This window comes from Hylobates moloch, unplaced genomic scaffold, assembly GCF_009828535.3.
Source record: "Hylobates moloch isolate HMO894 unplaced genomic scaffold, HMol_V3 SCAFFOLD_18, whole genome shotgun sequence".
Classification (NCBI taxonomy): domain Eukaryota; kingdom Metazoa; phylum Chordata; class Mammalia; order Primates; family Hylobatidae; genus Hylobates; species Hylobates moloch.
Genome location: NW_026652293.1, coordinates 8,114,613 through 8,139,936, shown reverse-complemented (window position 1 = coordinate 8,139,936; position 25,324 = coordinate 8,114,613). Strand labels below are relative to the sequence as shown.

Sequence of the window (25,324 nt, the reverse complement as noted above, 5' to 3'; positions counted from 1 at the left end):
GTAGGAAAAATTATCGTTCATCGATAAGTAGCACTGAAAGAATAGAGGAGCTGTTAGAGATTAAGAGAAACCTGAGACACACAGCAACTAATTTGTTTATCTCAGTTGATTCCTGATTCAAACCAACCAAAGAATTTTTGAGGCAATTGGAGAAAACTGTCCATGGACTGGCTAATTGATAAGGAATTATTGTATACTTTGTGGGATATCATGGTATTGTGATCAAGTTGTTAAAAATTTAGTCCTATTTCTTAGAGACACATACAGAAGTATATACAGGTGAAACTAAATTGGCACGAGCTTTAAAAATACCCTAGGGGATGGGGGGACGGCGGGGATAGATGAAACAAAGCAGCAGAATGTTAATAACCGTTGCAGCTTGGTTCTTTATATCTGGCTCCCTACTTGTGTATATTTGAAATTCCCCGTAACAAAACAGTTAAATGTAGAACATTTTTAAAAAATAGGCAAAACAAGCCCTTGCACAGGTATTAACGGAACTGAACTCTTGGGAATTTAAGGAACTGGAAGGCCAGTCGAGGTTGGAGGCATCGGGGAGATGGCAGGGCAGGGAAGACTCTGAGTTTGACCTGGGCCTGGCACGAGGGTGGAGGAGAGGGGAAGGGGCATGAACCAAGGCACAGTGGGGCCAAAAGCCTCATCATGCACATGCCAAGTCATTCCCTATTCCCATGCTGTGGGTGATGGGTGCTTGTTCCATCTCCTGGCCACACTATGGTTTTTTGTTTTGTTTTGTTTTGTTTTCCTTTTTTGAGACGGAGTTTCACTCTTGTCACCCAGGATGGAGTGCAATGGCACGATCTCGGCTTACTGCAACCTCCACCTCCTGGATTCAAGCGATTCTCCTGCCTCAGCCTCCCGAGTAGCTGGGATTACAGGCACGCACCACCACACCTGGCTAATTTTTTATATTTTTAGTAGAGACAGGGTTTCATCATGTTGGCCAGGCTGGTCTCGAACCCCTGACCTCAAGTGATCCACCTGCCTCAGCCTCCCAAAGTGCTGGGATTACAGGCGTGAGTCATCATGCCCATCCCTACTCAGGGGTCTTTTAGAAGGAAAATGCCACCATTGTCCCACACTTCAGACTTCCTGACCCCCTCTCCCCAACTCCCAAACCCCCCAATCCAAGGTGCAGCACAACCCTACCCAATTGGCAATTGACACAAAGAGTGCTGGTCTATGCCTCCACCTGCTGGTGGCCACTGGGAAGTGAAGCTGTCAAAAGCCGAAGGGCCCCCTGAACTGAGAGTTAAGAATGTTGTAGAAAGATCTGGTCTTTCCCCCTCATAAAAGAAACACATGCCAATAAACATATAAGAAAGCCTTTAATTTCGTCACCATAAACATTATACTCTGATTGCTCACTTACAGTATAAAATATTTACCCTGCTAAATAAATAAGACGACATTATTGCAAACGGCACTTAAACCCCCCTGAGAGATAAGACCTCCCTTAGCTCAGGCAGGGGGTGCTCCTGAGTTTCTGTGTGAGATTCCCCAAGCACAGATATACTTCGGGGGCTGAGATGGACAAAGGCTTGGGAAACCACACTTTGTGCTTCTGGTCCTGCAATAGCTCCAAACAGGGTTGTGGAGCCAGTGGGGAAAGTTGGGGGTACGGGAAATTTTGGGCAGTGCCTTCATCAGCCCCGTCCTAGAGAGAGTAGAGGGGAGTGGAAGTGGGGGGAACCAGGCTGGGCCAAGAGAAGAGGGGTGGTTAGGGAAGCCATTGAGACCTGAAGCCCCACCCTCCACCTTCCTTCAACACCCTAACCTTGGGTAACAGCATTTGGAACTACCATTTGGGATGAGTAGAATTTCCAAGGTCCTGGGTTAGGCATTTTGGGGGGCCAGACCCCAGGAGAAGAAGATTCTGGCAATGATCAGCCCAATGACCAGCTATCTCAGGGGACCTGATTGTTGGGGATCCCACCCTACCCAAATATTAGACACCAACACAGAAAAGCTAGCAATGGATTCTCTTCTACTTTGTTAAATAAATAAGTTAAATATTTAAATGCCTGTGTCCCTGTGATGGCAACAGAGGGACCAACAGGCCACATCCTGATAAAAGGTAAGAGGGGGGTGGATCAGCAAAAAGACAGTGCTCTGGGCTGAGGGGACCTGGTTCTTGTGTGTTGCCCCTCAGGACTCTTCCCCTACAAATAACTTTCATATGTTCAAATCCCATGGAGGAGTGTTTCATCCTAGAAACTCCCATGCAAGAGCTACATTAAACGAAGCTGCAGGTTAAGGGGCTTAGAGGTGGGAAACCAGGTGACTGAGTTTATTCAGCTCCCAAAAACCCTTCTCTAGGTGTGTCTCAACCAGGAGGCTAGCTGTTAACCCTGAGCCTGGGTAATCCACCTGCAGAGTCCCCGCATTCCAGTGCATGCAGCCCTTCTGGCCTCCCTGTAGAAGTCCAGACGGAAACCCCCTTGGAAGGCCTCCAGTCAGGCAGCCCTAGAGACTGGGGAGAGAGGAGAGGGACGCCCCAGCCCCCAGCTGTGCAGCTACGCACCTCAGCAGCACAGGGTGGCAGCAGAGAGCCACATTACTTCGGCAGCAACAGAAACTGGCGGCCAGCCCTGCAGCCCCATGGGGCTAACAGGAGTGGGGAGCTGGGACCCAGCGAGGTGGGCCCTCCACCCCAATGTGCTGGAAGTTTTCTACACTGAGTATTTGGCCAAGTCGCTCTTGTCAAATACTACCTGTGTAGCAAAGTAAATGGCGACCAGACCCAGGCCTGCGGCAGACACCATATAGGCAGTGACAGACTGGCTGAGCTGGACGATGGAGCCCATAAAGAGGGACGGGGCCACCTGGGACAGCAGGAAGGCACTATCCAGGATGGCGAGGTCCAGGCAGATGCCCCGGCCCGGAACCACCCTGGCCTCGGTGGGCTCACCCACCACCACACGTACGGAGACGTCGCAGGCAGAGGCCCCGCACAGCGCGGGTGGAGGCGGGAGCAGGCCACTGCCTCCAGCACCCACGTGCCCATTAGGGAAGGGAGCTCCAGGCTTAGGGCCTGGCAGGAAGCTGGTCATCAGGCTGTCCTCACTGCTAGCGCCTCCAGCATCCCCTCGGTATTTGGGCAGGAACACCTAAGGCGGAGGGGTGAAGAAAAGGGGAAGAGGACAGGTGGGTACCCAGCACTGGCACCCCCCCCCAGCTGTGAGGACAGACCCTGGCCTCCATCCCAGGGGCAATGGGACTTCATGAGAATCAGGAGCAGGAGAGAAGATGGAGACCCTACTTGGTCCAGGTCTAACCAGGACCCTTCCTCAGGAGTGGGAGAAGGGTAACGGGGTGGGGTGGGGACAAATGTGAACCCAGAAGTCTAGGTCTCCTCTAGCCTCTTAGAATAGGTAAGAGGCAGACAAAGTCAATACCACAGGTCAGAGAGAACAGAGCTCCAAAGTAAGGAAAAGACACAGGGGGAATGAAGACGGTGGTAAGAGATGCACAGAATAGAGGAACAAAAGCCAAGGCAGGGCCCCTGATGGCTGAAACCCCACGCAGGCTCTCCTAACCTTCCTTCCTGCCTGCCCTCCACTCTGACATCTGGAGATCCTCATTGCCCTGTGCAGAGAAGCTCTGCTTCTCTGGGGTCCCAGATGCCACTAGGGTAGCTGCCCTGCCATGAGCTCCCTTGTCCCCAGCCTTGGGGCAGGGAGAATCCAGTAGACCCCAAGCAGGAGGAATGCCCCTCTTCCCACCTCCCCCAGCCCCAGCTGTGCTAACGTGGAAGGCTTCTCACTTCCTTCCTGCTGTCTGACTTAGATCAGAGTGACTGGTCGACGACCATCCCCCCAACCCCTGCCCTTGATGGCCCACAGCCTCCTATTTAAGGACAAGGCCGGGTCTTATCCAACATTGTCCCCATGCCAGAAGAGTTGAGTTGGCTACATTTGCGAGCTGGAAGCCATGGCAGAGCTCAAACCTGACACCAGGGAAGCCCACGGCTTACCATGCAGCTCAACAAGTGGGCAAAGGAACAGGCAGACAGCGTGCAGTGCCAAGTCTGCCATCAGCTGCTGTTAGGAAAGGGCCTCCCAGGACTTCTCCTCCTTGCCTGCCACCCCAGGAATGTCCACTGAGGCTGGAGTCGAGTGGTCCGAGGACAGACATGCTCCTCCATCTGGAGAAGATGGCTAGCCCCAGAACGTTCCCTGGCATGACAGCACACACTCAGGCCTGGCCACTGATGCCAGCCCCCTGCCCCCAGCCCAGGCAAGCAGAAGAGTGAAGGCTGAAGAAGGTTATCAGTGGGCTAACAGGGGTCTCAGGGACCAGGCTCCCCCAACCAAAACCTTAGCCCCTCCCCTCCATACCTCTCACCCCTGCAGCTACCTACTCAGTTAACCAGCCTCTCAGCTATGAACTTACCTACTCCTCCTCAAGTGCTACGAGACGCAGGGGCAGGTCTTCCCTACAGTCTGAGAGCTCTATGAGAGCAGTCCTGCATCTCCTCCTCCCTTGGGACACCCCAACTTCATGCCCCTCAAGGCAGAGTCCAGCACCCAGGCTTGTAGCTCAGTGAGGTCAGTGGAGGGGACAAGGATGACCACACTGCCTGGGTTAGGTGGCTTCCCAAGGAAGGGGGCCCCTAGAGGGGCTAGTTAGTGTAGGGCCAACCAAGAAGGAGGTCCCCACAACTTACACAGTGCCCAAGTGAGTGGGTCAGGTGTCAAGCTCAGATATCTGCCACAGGAGAAGGGGAAAGGGAAGGAGGCAAAGGAGGGAGGCAGGAAAAGAAAAGGGAATTAAGACAGAAAAGAAAAATAAGCCAGAAAGAAAGGGGGTAGGAAGGAGCCCGCCCCATCTCAGAGACCAGAGTAGGACACAGGCTAAGTCAGGTTGCTGCTCCCTGAAGAAAGGTGTTGCTAAGGCCGGACCATTCGCACTCCCATCTGCCGAGGCTGAATGGCCCAGGGGTCATCTGATCCAGCGCCCTGCCTCTTCATAGAACTACCAGCCTAGAAGCCTAGGGCTCCTGCTGGCCTGACTCTTCGGGATTTCCACTAACATATTTTGCATTTCCTGCAATCATCCATTCAAGTGCTACACAGTCCTGACCCCAGGAAGTCATTCCCAGAATCTCATCTACACTCTTCTGCAGCCCAAGCCTCTGGCCCTGGGGCTAGGATAAGCTTCCTCTCTGATTCAAAGAAGAATTCTCCAAAGTCTCTTGCCAGATACCAGGTTCTGAGCTAGTCTGCCTCCCAAAAACCCTGACCACCCCTCCCACCCTGACTCCACCCACCGGCCAATGAGTACCTGCTTCTCCCGGTGGTAGAGGGAGGCCAGTGTGTAGGGCAGGATCTGCAGGGCTGAGAAGGTGAACCCGGTGAGGGCGGCTGAAGCTGTCACCACGGCCACACTGTGGGACAGGCATGTGGCACCGGCAGCCACAGGGAAAGCTGCCACACTGGCCAAATAGACTGCTCGAGTGCCGAATCGCTGCACCAGCCGGTCCATGACCAGAGAGAAGACCAGGGAGATGGCGCACTGCAGGAACAGCCCCAGACTGCCCATCCGAACGCCTGCAGAGGGAGAGAGGCCATCAGACAGGGCCTGGGAGGGAAGGGTAGGAGCAGTCTCGGGGAGATGAGAAGGCGGGACCACAGGCACCTGCTGCACAAGACCTGCTGTGGACCAGCCCTGCTCCCCAGCACCCTTCCCCTTTCTACCTGTAGCAATGGGAGTCTAGGTTCTTCCACTGACCCTCAGAGAATGTGGGCAAAGCCCCTTGCTGAAGGCAGAGGAAGGCGGTCTGAAGGTTTCCTGGGAGTCTCAGCTGTGGGGACAGGCGGGTGAGAGGGAACACAAAGACAGCTGGCCATAGGCTTCAAGACGCTTCTAGGACGCCTGAGCTGGAAGGCGCTGGTGAGATTATTTGGAAAGTCGTCGGGGGAGCAGAGGGCACACTGCGGCTGGAACCAGGCAGATTTGAAATCCAGCCTTGACTCCTCCACTCCCTCTAGACTTTGAATAAGCTCCGCCTTTCCTTCTGTCAAGCTGGGGCAATGACTCTGATCAAACTCCTAGAGCAGCCAGAGGCCTTCCTGAAACTGCGAGCAGAGATGTTCCACAACCACGAGGAGCCGTGTATGCAGACGGGGTCCATCCCCACTTTCCTGACAGAGAAGGCGGGGCCGGGATGGAGAGGCACCAGCCCAGACACAGCCCCGAGTGTCGTCTCTGGTGGGCGGCTCCCACACCAGCCTCCGCGGCTGCCAAGGCCTTACCTTCATCATAGTGTCTCCGGGCCTCGGTGCCCGGCTCAGCTCTGGGCACGCCTTGGTACAGCCCCTCGCCCACGAAATCCGTGTAAAACAGCGTGAAGGTCATGAGTGCCATCCAGCTGCACAGCTCAGCCACAAAGAGCCGGCGCAGGGTGCGGGGCATGCGGCAGCACAGCTGGTGCAGCCGGGGAAGCAGGGCGCCCAGGTTCCGGAAAGCCAAGCGGGCCCGGCATGGACAGCAGTGGGGCGGCAAGGAGGGGGCCGACAGCCCTTCTGCTGGCTCGGTGGGGCCCAGCGCTGCCTCCTCAGCCACCAGCAGTGTGGCTGCTACGCAGGCGAGGAAGATGAGGGTGAGCAGGCCAAAGAGGCACTCCTCCTGGGTGCCCAGGTAGGGGGCCAGGGCACTGGCGTCCCAGTCAATGGCAGGCAGGAGGTAGCCCAGGCAGCCCCCAAGACTGATCATGAAGGCATAGACAGAGTAGGCCTGGCGACAGTGGTCCGGGTCCCGGAAGAGGTCAGACAGCAGGGCCTCCAGTGGAGTGAAGCACACCTGGCCACAGAAATCCAGCAGCCCCACGCCCAGGATGAGCAGTGCCAGCTCCAGGGGCCTGGGATCCGGGCACAGCAGCCCTGCCAGCCAGCCGGCCCTTGGGATGAGAAAGAGGCTCAGCAGGATGCCCAAGGACAGCGCCCAGATGAAGGGCCGGCGGCGGCCATAGCGTCCGCGCCAGTGGTCACTGGCTGAGCCTAGGAGCGGGACAGAGACCAGACCCAGCACTGGACCGATGCCTGCAAGAAGGGAAGTAGTATGAGTCAATGGCTGGGACAAGTAAAGGGCAAGGGGAAGGGGAACCAAGCTCCGTGAGAAGGATGGAAATAACATTCCGTACTCGACACTGTGCTACGTCTTCACGGGGATGCGTAACTTACTCCTCGTAACACAGGCATTACAGATGCCCCCTTTTTCAGATGGACAAACTGAGGCATGGAGCAACTAAGAAGTGATACTTATTCAAAGGCGCAGACCTAGGGAGGGCAAGAGGCAGCGTTTCAACAAGCAGTGTGACTCCAGAGCCTGCAATCCTCACAGGGGCCCCTCTCCCTGGGGGTGAGGGGTTGTCACACATGGTGACTACTTGCCTTCTGTGGCTTTTGTAGAATTTATCTGCAGAGTCAGGAGCCCGCCCCTTGTCCTAGGGGTAGGAGCAAGCCCTGGCTGGGAGACCTTGATGGAGTCCCAGCTCTACTGCTCAGCTGCTATTTGGCTTTGGCTGAGACTTACCTAACATCTTAAAAGCCTCTGCTTCCTTCTCTGTAAAATGGATCATCTCAAATGGTGGTTGTAAGCATTAAATGAGATAATTGCTATAAATTATAAAAGGGCTAGCCAAAGGTTAGGAGCATTTCTCCAGTGTCTCCTATGAGCCAGGCACTGTGCAGGACCAGGGATCCAGAGGTGACTGGGGTATGTCCTTGGTATTCTCTTCTTTCTCTTGGTGTACCCCCTCAGCCCAGGGTCACCCTCCTGCCCAGCAATGCCTTCCCAGCAGACCACCTCTCCCTCCAAGCAGCTCCCAGGGCAGAGGTACTCCTGCCCCACATCCCGGGTGGCACGTATCTGGAACAGGAAGGAAGGAGGATGTAGTGACTCACCCAGCACCATGGTCATGAACTTCTCCTCTACCCCCACTTCCAGCAGCAGAGGCGGCACATAGGTGATGCCTGCGGCCAAACACACCTCCAGGCCAAAGGTTAGCAGGTTGACCAGCAAGAGCTGGGCTTTCCGGTGCCGCAGCAGGCGGCTCACCCACAGCCTCTGGACCATAGTGGGCCAGGCGGGTAGGGCTCAGGGGGCCGTTCAAGCACTCTAGAACTGCTTCATCTCGGCTCTGCTCCAGAAGCCGCGGCCTCTCCTCCTTGCTGCCGCCAACTGCCTAGGAATCAGCCAGGCGCCCATTTCCGCCAGCCCTTTGGTGCCGGTCCAGCTTCTCAGCCCATGCTCAACACCTGCTGCTGTGGGGCACCTCAGTGGGGACACATCTCATCACTCAGATCCTAGAAGGGCGGGGCAATCACAAGCACACGGGGTGTTAAGTCCTGGGAGCCAGGTCTCCACGATTTGCTCTAAATTGTCTGGATCCTGATCATTCACAGGCTAGCGACTGGCCCTGCCACCGAGGTGCCACCCCCTTCTGCCCAGTCAGGAAATGCATGTTAATATTAGCCTAAGGCTGACATAATTAATAAGGTAAATATGATTTTTTAAATCTCAGCATACTCCAGAGCCAAACAGATGTCGGTTATTCTCTGTTTCGAAAAATCTACAATTGCCCTTCCCTGTTAGTATTGGGGAGGGGGGGGAGCAATCAAACCAACTGAATTTTTAGTTGCCCAGCTATCAAGGTGCCCCTGGAGACCCTCTGCCAGGCCTGGTTTGTTTGCTTTTCTCTTTCTACTCCCCAAACCTCGGGTGTTCAGTTCCCCTTTAAGAGTGACACTTCCTATTCTGCATTGCTTGGCCATGAGCCACATTGCACCACAACCCCTAACCCCAAAGACCAGGATGAAGGGGAAAGGGAGGAGAGGCTGTTTTGTTGGGTTGGGTTTTAACTTAGAGAAGGCTCCCTGGGATAAGCCTAGGCCTGAAAATCTCTCCCTTGAGTTTCTCCCTGAGTTCAATGTTCAAGGGGAAGAAACAATCCCTCACGTGGCCGTCCAACTGTCATGGGAGAGTGGAGCCGTCCCCAGGTTCTAGCTCACAGGGGCATGAAACCACACCACCTGGCAACACCTGTAATGATACCAGTGACCCCCCCAAGCTGGCAGGATGCCCAGCCACTTCCAGGGCAGCCTTTCTGTGCTCCTTAAATGGCAGAGAAAGGAATTTTTCTGTGCTCTTTTCAATTTTCAGCAGAGAAGTCCCACACCCCTTCCTGCTAGCCCTGCCTCCTGTGCAGAGAGAACCATCCTGTACCTCCCCCGCCAAGCAAGTGGCCTCCAAGTCTTGCTTCCCGACAATACACCTATTGCAGTATCTAAGCCTCTGCTTAGAAGTGACTATGAAAAGCTGGGTGTGGTGGCGCACGCCTGTAATCCCAGCACTTTGGGAGGCCGAGGCAGGCGGATCACTTGAGGTCAGCAGTTCAAGACCAGCCTGGCCAACATGGTGAAACCCCGTCTCTGCTAAAAATACAAAAATTAGCCAGGCATGGTGGCAGGTGCCTCCACCACCCCCAGCCCCTACTCATGCCCGCTGCCAATCTTAGCACCTCATAATAAAAGACACTTCAACTTCTCTTATCTTTTCACATAATACTAAGCCCCATGGGGCCTTGCATGTTACAAAGCATGTTGTGGGTGCTCTGAGCTGTGCCACAGAGAAATCAGCCAGGACTGAGTGTGGTGGCTCACGCCTATAATCCCAGAACTTCAAGAAGCCAAGGCAGGAGGATCACTTGAGCCCAGGAGTTTGAGACCAGCCTGGGCAACACAGCGAGATCCCCTCCCTACAAAAAATTTAAAAAGTAGCCAGGCGTGGTAGTACGCACCTGTGGTCCCAGCTACTTAAGAGGCTGAGATGGGAGGATTGCTTGAGCCTGGAAGGTCAAGGGTGCAGTGTGCAGTGATCGGACCACTGCCTCCAGTCTGGGTGACAGACGGAGACACTGCCTAAAAAAAAAAAAAAAAAAAAAAAAAAAATCAGATGGCTATCAGTCCCGGGTAAGGTCTGTTCACTCCACCACCACCTTCAGGGGCTTTGCAGCTGGCAGATCATGAAGGAAGGGAATTGAGATAAGGCTGGGCAACCAGCAGCCTCCTCCCCTAAATCCTGCTCAGACTCACCCTTTGGGATGGGGCACACGGCCTCCTATGGAGGTGGCATGAGAAGGTGTGTAAAATACTGACCCATACTGTCTCCAAAAGGAAGGTGGAAGGCCAGACCTCAGTCTTAGCTGAGCTGTCATAGGTTCAACTTGAGCCTCTCATTGCTGCATTTCCACAGTGCCCCCAAGAAGGAAAGCAGGAGACAGCACAGAGACCAAGAGGCAGTGCCATCCAGCCTAAAGGGAGGGGTTCTGTGGCCAAAGGCTTCCAACCCATTCCACTCCCCACCCTTGTTCTGGGAGGGCCCTGAATGCTAATCTGCTCTGGGTTTTCAGGAGACCAGGTCCTCCCTGAGCAAACAGACTTTGTTAGACCCAGCCTCGCCCATAACCTGCACCCATTCTCTAAGTCCTGGCTGCTCCCTATTGTTTAAAATAAGTTGCAGGCCAGGCACAGTGGCTCACATCTGTAATCTCAGCACTTTGGGAGGCTGGAGTGGGAGGATGGCTCGAGGGCAGGAGCTTAAGAAAAGCCTGGGCAACATAGCAAGACCCTGTTTCTACAAAAATAAAAATAAAATAGGCCAGGTACAGTGGCTCATGCCTGTAATCCCAGCACTTTGGGAGGCCAAAGCAGGCAAATTACCTGAGGTCAGGAGGTTCGAGACCAGCCTGGCCAACGTGGTGAAACCCCATCTCTACTAAAAATACAAAAATTAGCTGGGCATGGTGGTGTGCACCTACAATCCCAGCTACTCGGGAGGCTGAAGGAACAGAATTGCTTGAACCTGGGAGGCGGAGGTTACAGTGAGCCGAGATTGTGCCACTGCACTCCAGCCCCATGACAGTGTGAAACTCCATCTCAAATAAAATAAAAATAAATACATAAAACAAAAAATAAAAAAATAAAAATTAGCTGGGCATGGTGGCATGCACCTATAATCCCAGCTACTCAGGAGGCTGAGGTGGGAGGATCTCCTGAGTCCAGGAGTTCGAGGCTGCAAGTGAGCTATGATCGTGCCAGTGTTCTCCAGCCTGGGCAACAGAGTGAGACCTGGTCTCTAAAAAATAAGAAAAATAAAATAAACCACAGCTGTCCAGCAACCATTAATCACCCCACTTGCCTTGCCCCTCCCTTAATCCAGTTCCCAGGCCCCCCAGGAATTAGCAGGATCCTTCTTAGCCCACATGGGAAAAAGACAAAAAGAAAGAGGTAAAGAGAAGAGTGCCCCCCACCATCCTCCTACAGCCCAGATAGCTCATTACTAGCCCCCCCCTTCCTGGAGTGCCTTTCTCCAATGCCCCCCACCCCCACCCAGAGATTCTTTACCTGGTAACTAGGGGTTGGGCCAGGTGGGAAAAGGATTTGACTAGGAAGGGGGCAGGCTTCGAGCACCCCTGTATTCTTTGGTTGCAGAGACCGTCCTCCCTCGTTTGAGTTCTACTCTGCCCAGCGGGTCGAGTCCTCTTGACACCCCCAGACTTTACTCTTCCCAGCCCAGAACTGCCTGAGGAGTTCCAAGCCCATAAGCACACTCTACCCTCCAAAGCCCCCTTTTCTTATCCTTGCATCCTTTCCAGTGGCCCAGTCCCTGTCATTTCATCCCTTACTCCAGGGTCCTCGGGCTAAGGAGACCACAGAGGACTCCTGAGCACTAAGTCCAGCTGCTCGCCATCCCCGCTCCAGGGCCGCCTTCCCTGGAGCACAAATGGAGGAGCCCAGCCTTTCTCAGTTCTCAGGCTCAGGGAGGTCAGAGAACAAGAAGTCTTTCAGTGCCACTTTCCTGGCCACCGCTCCAATCAGCAGCCTCAGGGCAAGCTTCTTGCCAAAGCTTGCAAGTGACAGATCAGGGTTGAAACCCCGCCTCCTGCCCCAAGTCTGCGGAACTCCCCCGTCCTCCTGGGGACAGGGTCCAATTCTCCCTTACACCCTCCAGTCTTGGAGATGCTTCTAAAATCCTCCTGCCCTACTACTCCTGGAACACTTTGGCAAAGACAAGACCAGCCAGAAGAGCCAGCCTCAGAGTGTTCACCTGGCAAGGAGTGGGCGGAGGAAGGAAGTGGAGGGGCTGACCTCTCAGAAAGGCAAGGAACAGGCAGCCTTCTAGGACAAGTCCCTCTGAAGTTCCAACCATCTCCCCTCCTCTCTGGGCCCAGCAATGGCAAGACAGCAAGAAAGCTGGAGGAAACCTAAGGCCTCTGGGAACCTTTCTGGAACTCTGCCCCAGGTCATCCTTCCTCATCCTTGGGGGAAAAGAATCAAAACCCAGAGAGACCAAGGGCCCTGGGCAAGGTCAGTGAACCTGGATCCTCACTGCACCCCTCCAGGTACTGGGAGATACGTGACCCTATGCACCCCAATATGTGACACCCCCAGGGCTGGCTCCCACCCCAGCAAGAAAAGGGACCGGGAAATGTTTACCTAATGAATGAATGGCTAAGAGCAAGGGGTGGCAGTAGAAGCAAGGGTGAGGGCTTAAGTCCTCCTCCTCCCACGTGCTCCCCACACACCGAGGACTTTCAAGGCCCAACTCCAGAGGGAGCAGCTCCTATGGGCTCAAAGGTGGTGAGTGGCTCAGATAAACCCTCCTGGACTGGAAAGCCCCCACTTCAGACCAGACCCCAAGCAGGGAGTTTTGGGGGAAATGAAACTGAGCAACAGGAACAAACTTGGCCTGAACTTTGTCCAAAATACAGAAGACAGAGTGGCAGAGGAGGAGGAAAGCCGACCCGAGCCCACTCCCTGGTAGCTCCCTAAGGGAAGGGAGGGTCAGAGGGGGATGTATAAAGAGGTCTTTGAGGGCTTTCAAAGGGGCTCCTGCCACCCCGCACGGCTGAGGTGGAGCTGGGGGAGCAGATTCCCTCTACTGACAGACAGAGGCCCGTGGAAGCCCAGGCTGGGGGCAGCCCCCGCCCCCGGCCTGTGTCATGCAGCAATTCTAAGGCCTCTTTATGCAGGCCAGTGTCAAACCCCACCCAGGCACATCAAACGGCTGCAGCCCCCACTCTGACCTCGCATGCTCGGCGACCCTGCGTGTTCCCTGCACACTCACAAAGACGCTCTGCTTTCTCCCAGGCTCCTCAGAAGCGGCTCCTCTCCCCTTCACAGCCACCCCGCAGCCCTCCCCACAGAAGGGGAAATCGGGGGCTGGTGAGGCACAAGGAATAATGACTCAGCTGAGGAAAGTGGGTGGGGTCACCCTGGGCCAACCTCCCAGACACATACCCCACCAAGGCTGCCCTGCCCCAGGTCAGTGAGATGGCAGAGAAGGGGCGACCCCAGCACCTTGCTCCAAACTGAGCTTTCCAGGGTCGTCTAGGTTGGGGGCAAGGAGTGGACCTCTCAGGTCTGGGGGATCCCCAGCCCTCATCCCCATTACCCACCCCCTACTTGCCCCAGTCCCAGGGGACCAATGCTGTCACCTTACCTAATGAAACCTGGCACACTGCACTCCCCACCATGAGCCCCACTCTCACGGCAGCTCCACAGGAGGCTTGGGGACACCCCAGAAAGAGCCTGCACTAGCCAGGAGACCTGGAAATGAGCATTCTTGTGAGACAATGAGCTCCCCATCATGACAGATCCCCTTTGTGAGGGGTCCTGTGTGCTTGGGCTACTGGGGAGATGGCGGGAGGGACGTGGCATTAGACAACCATGGCTTTGGTGACTCCCAAGCCACTCAGTCTTTGATTCTCTGGGGTGAAATATTTCCAAAGCAGTGAGGGTCTCTGCTTTCCCCAGTCCCGCCCTAGAAAAAAACAGTGATTTGCAGAAAAAGCGGAGGCCCACGACTTCACAGGGCTCCCAGGGGCACCTGAGGACCCCACGCAGAATGAAGCCCCCCCTCCCCACCTCAGGGACTCCTAAGAATAAGGGCCAGCAGTGGGACGGGGGACCCCAGCCCCATCCCGGACTTGCTCCCTGGTGCCTGCCTCCCCCAGGGACCGGAGGCCAGGGATTTAAGAGTTCGCCCTGCTGAGCTGCCTTTTCTTCACCGGGACTGGAAGCCTTCTGCTTAGCAGCTTGTCAGAGAGGGTGAGGGGGCTGCAGGCCGGGACACAAAGGGGGATTAGGGAGAAACCTCTCGGCCTGCAGAGTAATCCATCAAACTCTCTCCGGCTGCCAGCGCCGGCCCCTTCCCACTCAATTCTCCTTCCAGCTGCTGCCGGCCCCCACCCCCTCTGGCTCCTGAGCCCGTCACATCGGGCAGCAAAGAGAATCCCAGGCCCTAGGGGGGCAAAGGGGGCACACCACAGACACTGGGAAAAGGGCAACGGCTCCCTCCCCCCACTCACCCCCAATGTGTGAAAACCCAACAGGTGGCTGTGGCGCGGTGGAGAGTGGCTTTTGTTGCCCTGTCTGAGAGCCCCAGTCCAGCTTTGGAAAGGAAACAAATGCCAGAGGAGATTGGGGGAAGGGGAGGGGAAGGGACAGAGGGGCAGTCCCTAGAGCCAGCACTGCCCTCCCCTCCCCTCTCCTACCCAGTGACAGGGATTCTGGGGCTGGCCTGACCCTCACCTTGGCCAGAGTCAGTCCTGGACAGCCTAAGCTGGGGCTGAAGCATGGGGACTCTCCCAAGGGTCACCTGGCAAGGGTGAGAGTCAATACAGACACACATTCTGACTCCAGGCACCTGGGCCTCCTGATCACACTTCGTTTCTGAGAACAGCTGCAATCCAAGGTCACACTGGGCATGCCCTCCAAACCAGGACCAGCAGTGCTCTTCAACCTGGAGCTCTCTTCCACCCGAGGGACCACAACCCTCTGAATCCTGACGTCCCCAAACCCTGGCAGACTCTGCAGGCTGACCTGGGTTTGGCAGTCTGCCTGACCTGGGTTTGCATGCCAGCTCCACCACTTATTATAATTGCATGAGCCTGTAACTTGACCTTCCCGTGCCTCAGTTTCCTCATCCACAATGAACAATAGCAGGCCGGGCACGGTGGCTCCTGCCTGTAATCCCAGCACTTTGGGAGGCCGAGGCGGGCAGATTACCTGAGGTCAAGAAGTTCGAGACCAGCCTGGCCAAAATGGTGAAGCCCCGTCTCTACTAAAAATACAAAAATTAGCCAGGCCCAGGCATAGTGGCACACACCTGTAATCCCAGCTACTCGGGAGGCTGAGGCATGAGAATTGCTTGAAACCGGGAGGTCAAGGTTGCAGTGAACCGAGATCGTGCCACACTGCACTCCAGCCTGGGCAACAGGGTGACTCTGTCTCAAACAAACAAACAAAAAACCACAAACACACACACAAAACAGAAAAGAAAACGCACAATAGCAGCTAACATTGAGGTTATAATACATACTAGGCACTCTGCTGTGCATCTTGGTCTTCCAACCATCCGATGAGGTGGGTACAATTAGTATACCCATTTTACAGGCATGGAAACTTAGATTAATACCACCAACTTCATAGATGTGGAGTGTGTTTGAGATACAGGATATGAAAGTTCCTGGCGGCCACTTCTTTGGTCACCTCCTCAGTGGAGGAAGGGCCCTTTTTTTTTTTTTTTTTTTTTTTGAGACGGAGTCTCGCTCTGTCACCTAGGCTGGAGTGCAGTGGCGCGATCTCGGCTCACTGCAAGCTCCGCCTCCCGGGTTCGCGCCATTCTCCTGTCTCAGCCTCTCCGAGTAGCTGGGACTACAGGCGCCTGCCACCACGCATGGCTAATTTTTTGTATTTTTAGTAGAGACGGGGTTTCACCGTGGTCTCGATCTCCTGACCTCGTGATCCGCCCGCCTCGGCCTCCCAAAGTGCTGGGATTACAAGCGTGAGCCACGGCGCCCGGCCAGGGCTTTTTCATTCCCAAACAGGAGCGGCTGTGGTTAGGGGAGACCAACTACACTTTCTTCTCAGTTTCCATTCCCCCCCTCACCAACGTGCCTCCCCCACCACACCAGCGCCTCTTCCAGCCCCTAGCAGCAAGAGGAATGCCAAGAATGCAACTGCCTCCCCAGGTGCTGGCCCCAACAGGTGAGGAGAGGTCACTGCAGCAGACCTGCCTGCTGGAGGAAGGCTGAGAAGGGAGGCAGAAGGTGGGACAAAGATCCCGTAGTTATGAGACAGCACGATTTCCATCCACAGGGAAAACGAACACAGTGGCCGACCCCTACTAACTGCCTCAGAGGCGTCTAGCGTGTGCCACGTACTTGATATATTGTACCTTCTATTAACTCATACAATTCATACACTCCAAATCCAAGGTAGGTGTTTAATATTCATATTCAAGATGAACAGCTCAGTCTCAAGGTTGCGCAAATAAACAATGGTTGAGCAGAAAATTCGAACCATTTGAAAATGCTGGAGGGTGCTCTGAACTGGGAGCCAGGAGACAGCAGTCCTGTTTCAGCCACTTTTTTTAAGAGCTGTGTACCCTAGACAGGCCATCTCACCTCTCTGGGACTCAGTTTCTACACCCATAAAATGAGAGCTAATCTGGATAATGCTGAAGGTTCGTTACATCTGTGCAGCCAGGTGATCTCACATGCACCCCCTACCCCTGGCAGCTGCTTCTTCACGGGCAGGTATCCTCTAAGCGCTCACTGACAAGGCTACATGACATTCAGGAAGGGATTCATGTTCACCCTTGTCAAATAGGAATATAAAATCCCTACTTTGTATTTGGACTTTCATGGCCTCCTACCAATGAGTCAAGGGGAATGAGGTGGAGAAGGACGCCCCAGCTGCACTTACCCCATCCTTCACCTGCCCACACACTCTCAGGTACCAACACAGTGCCAAGGGTCAGCGGTCACCTGAAACTAAGCCGAGTAACCAGGACATCTGGGGGCAGAACTACCCTCTTCCCTAGTCCTTCCCAGAGTTGGACTCTGTTCCTGGCAGAAATTAGTAACTGAATTCTCTTCTCGGGCCACAATAAATGCTTCCCTACAAGGCGGGGCAGCAGTACCAAGAAATTCCTTGGCCCAAGGTAGGGGAATAGGAACACGGAGGGGGAAGAGGGAGCTTGGCACAGTGTCCAGGCCACTTGGAAGTTCCTTCCCCCCATCCTGCCTTTTCGTACAGCCCCTGAAAAGAGAAGCCTAAATGGCCTTCCTCCTACTGAACTTGAACCCTGCCAGTCAGCCAGGCTAGACAGCTCTCCCTATCCACGTACAGCCAATCCTAGTCTTCCCTTTAGCCTGGCCTCCCTTAGGAGGTGAGGTATACAGGAAAGAGGCCAGGAGACTAAAGATCTATGAAAACCTACAGATGGGCAGTGCCCTGGACCAAGAGTCAGACCATGGTGCTGGTTCCAACTCTGCCATGTCCCACACCTCTAGGGTTTCAAACTCAGTGGCCTGTAAGGCTTTATTAGATCTGAGTCCTAGAGTCTGTGATCAGTCCCATTTATAAACAGAGGGCTCCAAGTCAGACTCAGTACTCTGCAAGTGTGTTCTCAAAAACAGTCACTCAGTGGTGAGCAAGGAAAGGGTGGGCTTCCAAAGAAACTCATTTTCTGATTTAAAGATCCCAAGCTTGCTGACCCTTGGAAGTATACCTCAGTGCATGCAACCTAACCTCCCCTAAGGGAATGTCAAACGGCACTGAAACCCACCCACCCGCCCACACCTAACACCACAGAGCCTCAATTGTGCGTAAGCCTGCTGTGAAGGTGCTGGGGACACAGAAACAACTGATCGCAGCTCCCTTTGGCAAAAGGGATAAAATGCAATCGGTGTGCAATGAGGTGGCACAGTGGCACAAGTGTGAAGATACAAATCCACGTGGCGGGGGTGGGACCCAATGTGGGGGGCACATGCAGTTCTTCCAGGGCTTCCTAGAGGGAATGGCCATGTTGCTTAGCCTTGAAGGATAAGCAGATAGGTACCATGCAGTATAGGGGTAGGGGTGGGGGAGATCCCTTTTTTCTCCCTATCATAAAGGTCAGAACTGACACTTCTATAACGAAAGATATGGTAACAAGAAAAAAGCATAACAGGCTGGGCGCAGTGGCTCACACCTGTAATCCCAGCACTTTGGGAGGCCGAGGGAGGCGTATGACTTGAGGTCAGGAGTTTGAGACCAGCCTGGGCAACATGGTAAAACCTCATCTCTACTAAAAATATAAAAATTAGCTGGGTGTGGTGGCACGTGCCTGTAATCCCAGCTACTCAGGAGGTTGAGGCAGGAGAATCACTTGAACCTGGGAGGCAGAGGTTGCAGTGAGCTGAGATTGCATGACTGCACTCCAGCCTGGGCAACAGAGTGAGGTGCCATCTCAAAATTGACGCTGTTTCCAAAAAAAAGAGAGAGAGAGAAAAGCATACAAATTTATTTGATTATAGTTTTGTATGACACAAGAGCCCTTAGAAATGAAAACCCAAAGACACAGGGTGAAGTATCTTTTCTTTTTTCTTTTTGAGACTAGCTCTCATTCTGTTGCCCAGGCTGGTGTGCAGTGACACGATTTCAGCTCACTGCAACCTCTGCCTCCTGGATTCAAGCAATTGTCCTGCCTCCGTCTCCCAAGTAGCTGGGACTACAGGCGTGTGTCACCACGCTAAGCTAATTTTTGTATTTTTAGTAGAGGTGGGGTTTCACTCTGTTGGCCAGGCTGGTCTCGAACACCTGACCTCAGCTGATCCACCCAACTCGGCCTCCCAAAGTGCTGGGATTACAGGCGTGAGCCACCGCGCCCAGCCTAAGTATCCATTTTTATGCTTAGGTTTGAAGAAGCACACACAGGATACAGAAATGTGATCGGACAAAAATGGTATGAGCTAATGCTAATACACTGAGTGGTGAAGCTCAGCAAGGCCTGTCCAGATTCTTCTCGGCCTCTCCGTTGCTGGATTTCTTCCTCCCAGGAATGGGGTAGGACCCCTCTGCAATGAGGGCCTTATGACTACTATCAAACAAGGCAGGTCAGATCATTTCTTTATCACCAGTTCTTACCCAGAAAGCCAGGAGAAAGAGTAATATTTTTAGGTTGTATGGCTGGCTTTGGGGAGAAGGGTTCTAGTTTCTATGACCTGCCCTGGAAAAGAGGGATTCGCTTTGGCCTGCCTCAGGAGAGAATAAGGGGTGAGAGACAGGAGATCAGACAGAAACTTTGCCTCTGAGGCCTTCACTTTGGGGTATTGTTTTCTGAGCCCCAACAGCAGAAAAGGGTGTATGTCTGTAAAACAAGGCCTGTGGAGCCTGGGACTTCTAATCACTCCCACCCCTCCTTTTGGTCTCTCCCCAGTGAGGTGTGCTGGAAACAATACCGGACTCAAAATCATGAGACTGGGTTTTGATCTCAGATCCGGGCTGGCTATCTGTGTGTCCCTAGATGATTCAGCATACCTCCATGGGCACCCAAATAAGGGAATTCATCAGCACTAGGCTTGTTTTTGCTTCCAACGTGGTCACCGTGCTCCAGTTACTTCCCCTTCCTGGACTGCCTCTACCCTCCATCTGAGCCCTGCCCAGCTCAAATCTCACACCTCTTCCACAGCCCCCTGGAAACCAAGCCGTCAAGTATCCCCTCTCCCCGCTAAATCTCAACTGCTCTAACCAGGCAGCCCCCAGGGTTGGAGGCTGCCCACTGTCCTCAGTGTCTTGGATTTGCAGTCCTTCCCCCACTGCCATCCTCCCCACTAGTACTTCAGCTCCTGGAAAGCAGGAAGCACAGGCCCTGAGAAGAGTAGGTGCCCAATAGAAGGCCTATGGGTAAGGCTGAATCAGGATTCCCATTGGATGTGATTTTACCAGTGTGCCTGGGATCCAGGCAGAGCCACGTTCAAGCTACCTGGGTGCTCCGCTCACTAAGGACAGGAGCCAGGAGTGGGAATCTAAATTCCCACATCCCTAGGGATGGGCCAGGCACTCCTAGCTTGAACACTATTTGCCAACTCAAAGTACACTTGAGATTAGCGAGGCTGGGGGCAGCGGGGCACACAGCGACCACAGGGGAAAGACAAGAACTGCTGTTGTGGGCTGGCTGCTCCTGAGGGTATCCCCTCTGGCTGGGCATCCCGCTATCCTGGATATGGTGACTGGGGAACTGTGGACTACAGCACCAGGAAGTGGCCTCCAAACCCCTTCTTGCTGGCTGGTTCCCCGCTCCCCAGAAAGTGATCTCCAGAAGTAACAAAGAAGGGGAAAGGAACAAACATCTATGGAACACCTGGCGTGTGCAGGTGCTTGGCTGAACGTGCACATCACGTTTAATCCTCACCATAACCATGCAAGGTGAATCTTATCTCCATTTTACAGGCAATGAAGTCACGGCCAATAGGGGAAGCAGGCCCATGTCCAACATCAGAAGCAAGAGATTCCACAAGTCAGTCAGGGCCGGTGGCAAAACTGTGGATTTCTTCCCGTGGAGGGGAAAACACAGACCATGTAGTAGAAAAAAGGATTCAACAGGAAGTTCTGGCCAGGGATCAGGAGCATCCCGTGATGGCTCTGTCACCAGCTGCCCCCTCTCCCCAGCCCAAGCAGAGACACTTAATACACTGGACAAAGCTCAACACTCCAGCTCTATTGCTGGGAGTCAAGTGGCATCAGTGTTCAAGACACTGGGCCTGGTACCAGCTGGTCCAGTCTCCACCCCTGCTGCCCAGCAAACAGGGCCACTAACCGTTCAAAGAAAGCTAGGCTGGATTTTTTTTCCAGACACCAAAGAACAGTGCAAAAGATCCTAAGGGTTGGGGAGGGAGGACAAAGCAGAATCCCAACTTCAGGGCACCCTCCCTATACAGTTTTCCTAAAAATAACAACAAATAACTCTTTGCACGGAAGGCTCTTAACTTCTCAGGATATACATTCATGTTCATGGTACCCTTTTCCAGCCTGAGGGGTACACTCTGGGAAGGTAGGCTGGGCAGGGGTTTCTGCACTAATTAAATAGAAGTCACATAGTAGCAGAGTAGTACAGGAGAGATATGGACATCCAATCCTGCTGTGATCTTTGCGCAGGACCACAAGTTCAACTGCAGATGTGTCCTTCGTAGCTTACATATAGTTATCTATGGGCCAATTCCCTTGCTAAGAAACTCTGGTTTCTAAGTGGAAACCACAATGATTGGCTCCATTGTCACCAAATAACAGCAGCTGACATTTATCAAGCTCTTTTTACAAGCAGCTGCTGTGCTCAGAGCTTTACCTACATCAGCTTATTTAATCCTGGAAATACAGTGAGGTAGGTACTATTATCCTCATTTTACAGAGGAGGAAGTTGAAACAGTTTAAATAACTTGTGCAAGAGGAAATCAGATTCAAATCATTTTGCCAAAGCTCAATCTCTCAACGGACTCCCCAAAGTCCAGGAGACCTGGCTACCAAAGAAATAAGGTCTAGAGCAGATTTTTGTTTTCTGTTTTTTAAGAGCAAGGCCCAAGAAGAGAGTCCCAGGCTAGGCACTGCTGTCTATTCAGTCCCAAATGATCGATACAATATATAGTTGGTACTAACATTTATTGAGCACTTATGTGTCAGACACACAGTTTAGTACTCTATATACAATATTTAACAAAGCTATAATTTTTAGACTTTATATATCACATAATTATATGTTTATAAATTTTATGTCTGTTATAATCTACTTAACAAAGCCATACAGTATTATCATTCCCATTTTGCAGCCAGGGATACTGAGGCTTGGACGAGGTTAAGTAACTTGCCAAGCTGGTGGAGCTCACCTAGTGAAGCAGCCAATATAGAAACTGTCTTTCTGGCTGGGTGCAGTGGCTCACGCCTGTAATCCCAGCACGTTGGGAGGCTGAGGTGGGCAGATCACTTGAGGTCAGGAGTTCAAGACAAGCCTGGCCAACATGGTAAAACCCTGTATCTACTAAAAATACAAAAATTAGCCAGGCATGGTGGCGGGTGCCTGTAATCCCAGCTACTTGGGAGGCTGAGGGAGGAGAATCACTTGAACCCAGGAGGCGGAGGCTGCAGTGAGCTGAGATCGTGACATTGCACTCCAGCCTGGGCAACAAGAGTGAAACTTCGTCTAAAAAATGAAAAGAAAAGAAAAGAAAAGAAACTTATCAGGCTGTGACGTCCAGATGATAGTACTTAAAGTCTTCAAATTAACTTTACTTTGAGTCTTCAGACCACCCCTGCCCAAGCTGAAAGCTCCAGTTTGGGTAAGGGGAGAGCTGGAGGGAGGCCTCCACTCTCCCTCCACCACCCAGTGGCCTGGAAGGGGCTCAGGAGACCACCAGGGATCACTGTCTACTCCTCCTCCTCCTTCAAGGTTATTCAGGGAGCCAGGACGGATGGGGAAGTTCACCACACACTCCATGAATACATAGGAAAACTCCCCCTAACACACACCCACTAAATTGGGGCCTGTCTGTCCACAGCTGTACATTCATCCACAGCTGTATTTTTATCTTCAAACTCATTCTGCTGATTCAAGCTGCATTTTCTGAGCACTTTCAGAACAACAGAGTCCTGGCTCCACGACAGGCCTGGTGGGAGGAGATAAGGGAGGAATGAGGGAATGGGACTGATCCAACAGAATGGCCTGCGACCTCAAATTACGTCCCACTTATCCCCTACAATATGCTGCTCTATGGGTTTCCTCAGGCTTCCCGTCTAGCCTGGGCCTCCTGGGCCCTCCCACTCCCACCCCACAGGCCAGCCTGTTTCCCAGGCCTCGGGCAGGTGAGTCTACACCAAGGCGGTCTCTGCTCTGAAAGGAGATCTGCATCAGGAAAGGTAGTCCGAAGCCCCTAGGACCTCAACCTCACCCCTGCTCTGAAAGGAGATCTGCATCAGGAAAGGTAGTCCGAAGCCCCTAGGACCTCAACCTCACCCCTGAGCAAAGGTTCCAGGACCCCAGCAAGGGTCACTCTGGGCCCTGGTCAACTGGCAATGCCCGGCTGCAGACTCCAGGGCAGCAAGACAGCAGCTGGTCTATTCTTAGTCCCTGCTCCACTGGGACCGGGTCTGTGTAACAGCTGAAGGGCGAGTCCTCACCAGGTACCCACCATGCCAAACCCCTCCCTACACCCCCAACTCTGGCCCCTTGGAAAAAGAGGAAGCATAGGGAACACGCCCTGGGGTGGGGAAAAGCTGAGCAGGTCAAGAGTGTCTGTCAGGAAGATGGAGGCTGATTCAGAGGTCAAGGGCAAGAGCAACTCACAGGACTGCAGTGCCTGGGGGGAGCGGAAGACTACAGGAAGGCCTGACCCGCACTCGGGAGAAAGCATGCAGGTCCCTGAGGCTTTTCCAGCAGGCCTGCCCAGGCCCAGAGCTCTGAGAAGCTGCATGGGATGCCCAGGTACCACCACATCACACCTGTTTGCCGTTTGCAGAACTCTCTCCTTCCCCACCTGAGACCTGGAAGGCGAGGAGAAAACAGCGGCCTTTCTCTCCCCACAGAGGGGGAAACTGAGGCTGAAAAGGGGACACAGTAACACACACACGGTCCAGTCCCAACTCTGTGCCCGGAGCTCGCCCCAGGTGTAGGTCCAAGAGGGCTCAGTCCCCTTTCCCTCTCTTAATAACTCACTCTTCCTCAAGAAAGCCGGCCCGGGCCTGAGCACCCCGCGGCGCCGCGGCCGTCGGCCCCCGTCCCGGCTCCCCCAAGTCCCGGACTGTGCGCGCCGCAGTGACTCATCCTGCCCCTTTCCGGTGAAGCCCAGACAAGAGAAGAAAATAAACGCAACTTTCCAAAGAAAAGTCTGACGCGGGAGGCTGCAACAGGAGCCAGCGGCCGGTCCGCCAGCCGTCGGCCCGGCCTGGCCCGGGGCTCCGGGGAGGGGCCGCTCCCCGCCCACACCGCCGCCCGGCCTGGGACAGCGCGGGCACCTCCTGCCTGCCCGCCCTCCGCGGAAGAAAGCACAGCTCAGCGGGGACCCGTGCAGGCGCCGGGCACTCGGCACCCGCCCCGGCAGAGCGCGTGGGACGCGCCCTCCTGTGGGATTCGCGCGGGGCTCGGCGCGCAGCGCCCCGGACGGCCACGGCGCGGCCCCATCCCGCGGGGCGCAAAACACGCGACACCGCGGAGCTCGGCCACGCACTGCTGCTCCCTTTCCCGCGCCGAGACTCTCACCCCTGGGAGAGGAAGGGGCGCGCTCCTACCTGGCCGAGGCGCGCGGCTGTCACCCGGAGCCAGCGCATGCAGGCTGGTTCCCCCCAGTTCCTTGCCCCCTACGCGCGCCAGCCGGCGGCTTTTAAATCTCCAGGTTACTCCGCGGGGGGAGAGAGCATGCGCGCTGGGACTGCCAGGAGGGGGGCGGGGCGAGGCGGGACGGAGGTGGGGGGTGCTGCGAGGGGGGATAGAGGGGTGGGGCTGGTACCCAGGGGAAGAAAGCGGGAGGTCTCGAAGCTGGCTTTGTAGCCGCGCCGCGACGCAGCCCCCGTGTGGCTCCCAGACTGCCCTATCATTACCTAGGGCAGGGCACCGCCCCCTCTGTCGCTCGCCACCAAACATTTAGGTGAAAGCTACCCGGTTTCGCGGGGCACCTCCCCTCCCCTCCTCGGAGCCAGTCTGCTGCGACCATTACCCAGGCGTGCCATTCTGGCCGCCCGATCTCCAGGCAGAGCTGCTCCCTACCTGTCCAGGACCATCCCTTCAAAGGAGATGTCACATTCTCTCCGAATTACCCTCCTGCTCTTTGCTATTCTCCGACGCAGATAGAGCTAACTCAATCCCTCTTTCTGCGCTGAAAACCAAATTCCAATTTTTTTTCTCCTTAAGAGTGTATACGGGGAAGAATGGATGATAAATTGCCAATGAAATGTTCTCTTTGTCAGCTCTTGAGCAAGGTCCTAACAGATACCTGTTCCAGAATGTCTTTGATGGAGTCCCAGGCTGGCCCTGGGGGTGGGGGTGGGGGGGCAGTTTTGTCTTTTTTTCCTCCATGGAGTTTTATTGGGTGGAGAGAAATCCAATTTAGTTGGATTGTTGACTTGAATACTGCAAAGTCCTAGGAAGATGCCTTTGAAGGGGAAGACCTGGTTGGCCTTAGCCAACCAGGCACTGGGGCACTCACTGGGTTCCAATGCTGGCCCTGTGTCAACAGCCGTGTGACGTGGGCCAAGTCCCTTCCATGTTCTGGGCCTCTCTAAGAGGGGGTTAGCCAAATGATTTCTAAGGGCACCTTCCAGCTGAGAGGTAGAGGGAGGCAGAGAAGAAAGGGAGATAGAGAAGGGAGAGGAAAACAGTGGCGCCCTGCTGGTAGTGGGGAACAGAGAGCAGGTGCCAGAGAGAGTTGAGAAGAGAAAAATCAAGAATCTACCTTCTGAGTCACTAAACAAGTTTAACTTGAAAACTG

The 25,324-nt window shown here is 54.2% G+C and overlaps 2 protein-coding genes across 3 annotated transcripts in view; one reads left to right on the top strand and one right to left on the bottom strand.

The window, feature by feature from the left end:
• The window catches only part of RHEX (regulator of hemoglobinization and erythroid cell expansion), a 919,952-nt gene that overhangs the window by 520,322 nt on the left and 374,306 nt on the right, over window positions 1-25,324 (top strand). The window lies entirely within an intron of this gene.
• Window positions 1,331-24,242, bottom strand: SLC45A3 (solute carrier family 45 member 3). 2 transcript variants are annotated; one of them, XM_032136711.2, is made up of 5 exons: window positions 24,129-24,242; window positions 7,929-8,330; window positions 6,279-7,064; window positions 5,308-5,573; window positions 1,331-3,131 (listed from the first exon to the last, which is right to left on the bottom strand). In XM_032136711.2, exons 2-5 carry the CDS (start codon window positions 8,098-8,100, stop codon window positions 2,694-2,696), a joined length of 1,662 nt encoding a protein of 553 aa, XP_031992602.1. In that variant the 5' UTR covers window positions 8,101-8,330; window positions 24,129-24,242; the 3' UTR covers window positions 1,331-2,693. The 2 variants fall into 2 exon arrangements, with proteins under 2 accessions (XP_031992602.1, XP_031992603.1); XM_032136712.2 differs by lacking the exon at window positions 24,129-24,242 and adding an exon at window positions 13,153-13,201 and having other exon boundaries at window positions 1,363-3,131.